This window comes from Apaloderma vittatum, unplaced genomic scaffold (assembly GCF_000703405.1).
Source record: "Apaloderma vittatum isolate BGI_N311 unplaced genomic scaffold, ASM70340v1 scaffold19222, whole genome shotgun sequence".
Lineage (NCBI taxonomy): Eukaryota > Metazoa > Chordata > Aves > Trogoniformes > Trogonidae > Apaloderma > Apaloderma vittatum.
In genome coordinates, this window is record NW_009703284.1 from 1 (window position 1) to 3,611 (window position 3,611).

General features: G+C 50.5%; 1 protein-coding gene across 1 annotated transcript; it reads right to left on the reverse strand.

The window, feature by feature from the left end:
• Positions 1-1,467: 1,467 nt before the first annotated feature.
• LOC104267425 (transcription initiation factor TFIID subunit 9-like) lies at positions 1,468-3,605 on the reverse strand (the record flags this gene model as incomplete). Its single annotated transcript, XM_009864585.1, has 5 exons — positions 1,468-1,634; positions 1,886-1,999; positions 2,544-2,625; positions 3,300-3,434; positions 3,510-3,605. Coding segments are annotated over 5 exons (594 nt in total), but the record flags the coding sequence as incomplete, so codon positions are not given.
• Positions 3,606-3,611: the final 6 nt, after the last annotated feature.

Below are 3,611 nucleotides of genomic sequence, written 5' to 3' on the forward strand. Positions count from 1 at the left end.
GAATGAAAGGGTGGCTGGTTGTGTTCATGTATGTGCCTCGTTAACCCCTATGTACTTTCCATACACATTATATTCTGGATATACATAAACGAACAGTTGTCTGGAAGGGCATAATGTCAAGACATGAACCCATATACAAAAACACAAATAGCCTGCCCTGCGGCTCTGCTCATGCCCGTGTGTGTGTGCACACGTGTGAACACCTGCCTACAGCTGTACCTTTGTGTGTGGATCTGTAAGTGTCTTTATGTGCAAGTATACACACGTGTGCGTGTCCATGTGTATGTACGTATCATATTCAGTAACAAAGTTCTTGCTTTCAACAGTTTTACAATAGAAGAAACTTAAAAATGTCCCAGAAAACTCTCCTGACTTTTATCTGCCCGATGAGTTGGCAGATTTTGCATGGAGTCATCGTGAGAGTGGAGAACGACCCATAATGTTTTGTAATGCTTTTGGCAGGCAGGGGTTAGAATAATTCCAACATTTCACAGTTTTTAAATGTAGGTTTTTGAGATCTGGGGCTGTCTTTTCCCCGTGGCACGCTACTCCGGTTGCACTGAAACATTTGAAAGAGTAAAGGAGTTTGATTCAGCATTTCTTCACCCAACCCCAATGGGCACTCGGGGCACCGGCGGATACAGCAGGTCCAGGAGCTGCCTCCGGTGGCAGCCCCAGGGCAGGGGGAGGGGCCGTCGCTCACCTTCAGCTCCAAAAAAACACATCATGAAGAAGAAAATTTAATTTCGGTGTGATTTTAGAGGCCGGTATGTTCAATCTCATCACTCATTGAGGGCCTCAGTAGGAAACAGCGCGTTTGTGTCCGCAGCTGAGGCAGAACTGGTGCAAGAGCTGCCTCTGTCGTGTCAAGCGCAAAAGCATTTACCCGTGAAAAAGAGACACTGCAAAGACACACACTGCAGGTTTATATACAAAACCACGTTAAATTTATTGAGTCTTTCAGCAGAGCAGACTTAGGATCCCGCCACAGCAGTGCCTGCAGGCACCCAGCGACGGTGGCACGTCCTTCGACGCACACACCTGCGTGAGGCAGCAATTCGGGAATAAATAAAGAACAAATCACGGCCGGGATTTTATTTCCTCTCAAAACTTTTGAGTTGTGGCTGGAGTGGCTGCTGGCAGAGCTGAAAACCAGAGCTGAGCCTGAGCAAACATTCTCCAGAAAACCCCTCCTGGACCTCGTGTCTGCATTTCTCCTGCTGAGAGACAACCCTCACGCCCCCTGGGAGGGCACGAGGAGGTGGGCACACGCGACTACCCCGACCTAGAAGCGGCAAACAGACGTGAGGGGGAGAGGGAAAGCAAAGCTGATACTCCCCAGCTACGCCCCACCCCACCCACATCACCGATTTCGACGCATTCACAGGCTTCGACACCACTTGCAAAGAAACTCTTGGCACGTCCCCCCTCGGCCCCAGCAGGGAGAGCGGAAGGGGACGGGTCTCCTCACAAATTATCGTAGTCGTCGTCGTCTTCGTGCTTCCTCTTCAAGGGGTTCGATTCGTTCGACGCGTTCTGCGACGACACCATGTTTGTAGTAATGAGGATGTTCTTCGGTCCGATCAACGAAGGGTTAATCAGAACGTTTTGAACTGTTGGAGTAGTCGGTGTGGCTGAGGGAAAAAAAAAGAAAATTGACTGAAAAGCTTGGAAAAAACCTACAGGGGAAAGAAAACCTTCCAGGACAATAAAGCAGCGTCCACGGCCCAGGGAGGTGCCTCCTGCCTCGCGTAAGGAGACGCGAAAGATGAGCGATACTCAAAAAAAATGGAAGAGGCGAAAGAACTTCCCACATGGCCACTGCAAAGTCATTCCCGTTCTGCTAAAAAAAAAAGACGACCCGTGGGCGCTGCTGAGGTTTCACCTGACTTGACGGCTGCCTGGGAGGACGGGATCTGCACGGTGAACCTCTGCCCCGCCAGCGACACCGGCGTGCCCACCTTGGTCGAGACGGCCACCGTTTGTGCTGAAGGCGTGCCTGGAATTCAAAGAAAACCAAAAAATTAAAAAAAACCAGCAGTCAAAAGAGAAATAAATAAAAAAATTAATAGCTTTTTGCTTGTAAATTTGGTTTCAAATGTTATTTTCAAAGCAGCGGGAGCACGTGGGAACACACCAATGCTGGGTACAGGGGAGTGGGGTTTTCAGGCAGAACTAAACATTTACTCAAACCTGCACAATTCTAAGCTACAAACACACACCCAAGTGCACAATTTCAGTGAACCTTTTAAAAACAGATTTTATTCAGCGCTATCTGCAGTTCAGTGCAGGAAACAACTCTCAAACCTCTCTAAGTTTCTCGAATAGTCTCTTCACATACAGAAGTGATCACAAATCCAGCAATAAAACCACAGAATGTCAGTATGAAAGATAACAATCTTTGTGAAATTAATTTAATCTTCCTGATTCTCTCAAATGCCACTGAGCTCACCCTGGTGGTTGAAGCCTGACTTAAATTACTCCTCGTTATTTCTCCCCCTCGTAAAATCAACCCGGGAAGGCCCAAGTGAGCCGCTCCCTACCCAGAGTGGGAGTGCTGGGCCGGCTGCTCACGGCGCCGACGCTCAGCCGAGGCACCGTTATCCTCCCTGCGGACGAGGAGACCTGTCGAGAGAGGACACCCAGCTGCAAATTAACAACCCTCAAACACCAAAACCCACCCCAACCCGGAAAACCGCAAAACCACAGCGAGTCTGTTTCCTGGCAACACGGCGCGACTCACACACCAGGGCAGGAGGTCTCAAACTCTTCGCCGTGTGAAGGTCACCGGCACGTTTTAATCGACAATTAATACTCCACCCAGCACCAAGGGCACGACCCCTGGCTACACCCGCAACCTCAAGCTGAACTTTTCAGATTCTTTCTTTAAAACAGGGGAAGTAAATATGAAATTCAACACACTGACATCCAGTGCTTCCCAGCAAGCAACGTGATTTTTTTTCTCCTCCCTTTAAAGCAAAAACAACTCAGGCCTAATTATGAAACACCCTGTAGTATCTATCCTAAACCTTCATTTTGCCTTTTACAATCCAGTACTCAATTTGACGGTTTGGCTTTAATGCTAAGAAAAACTTCTGGGTGCGTTTTAGAACACAGGCTTTGCTCTTGAGACTAAGTAGTAACAAGAACACCTGCAAACCGCTACAGACCACAGGCTGCAAACGCTCCTTTGGCAGGCACGCGCCAGCGTTTGCCCCCACGTGTCCTCCGGGGGTGCGAAAGCCCCGAATTCCAGGAGCGCTCCCGAGCAGCAGCGGGGGCGTCTGGCAAACCCTCACCTTCTTCTGCAAGGACTTCAGCCGGTAGTTGGGGGCTGTCAGGCAGTATCTGTCCGGGGGGAGCCTGGGTCCAGAGTACGGCTTGATCAAGGGCAGCGGCGTCTGGTTCTTCTGCCTGGCGATATCTAACAGGAACTGGAGAGAGCCCCGTTAGGTGCCCACCCGCGGCCCCCGACCGCGGCCCCCTGCTCAGCGGCGGGTTAGACTCACGTCTCTCGGCGGGGGCGAGGTGAAGGACTGGTCGGTGCGGCACTGGATCGCCAGCCTCACGTCATCCGCGTCCACGCTCGATTTCTTGGCGTGGCTCGAGTA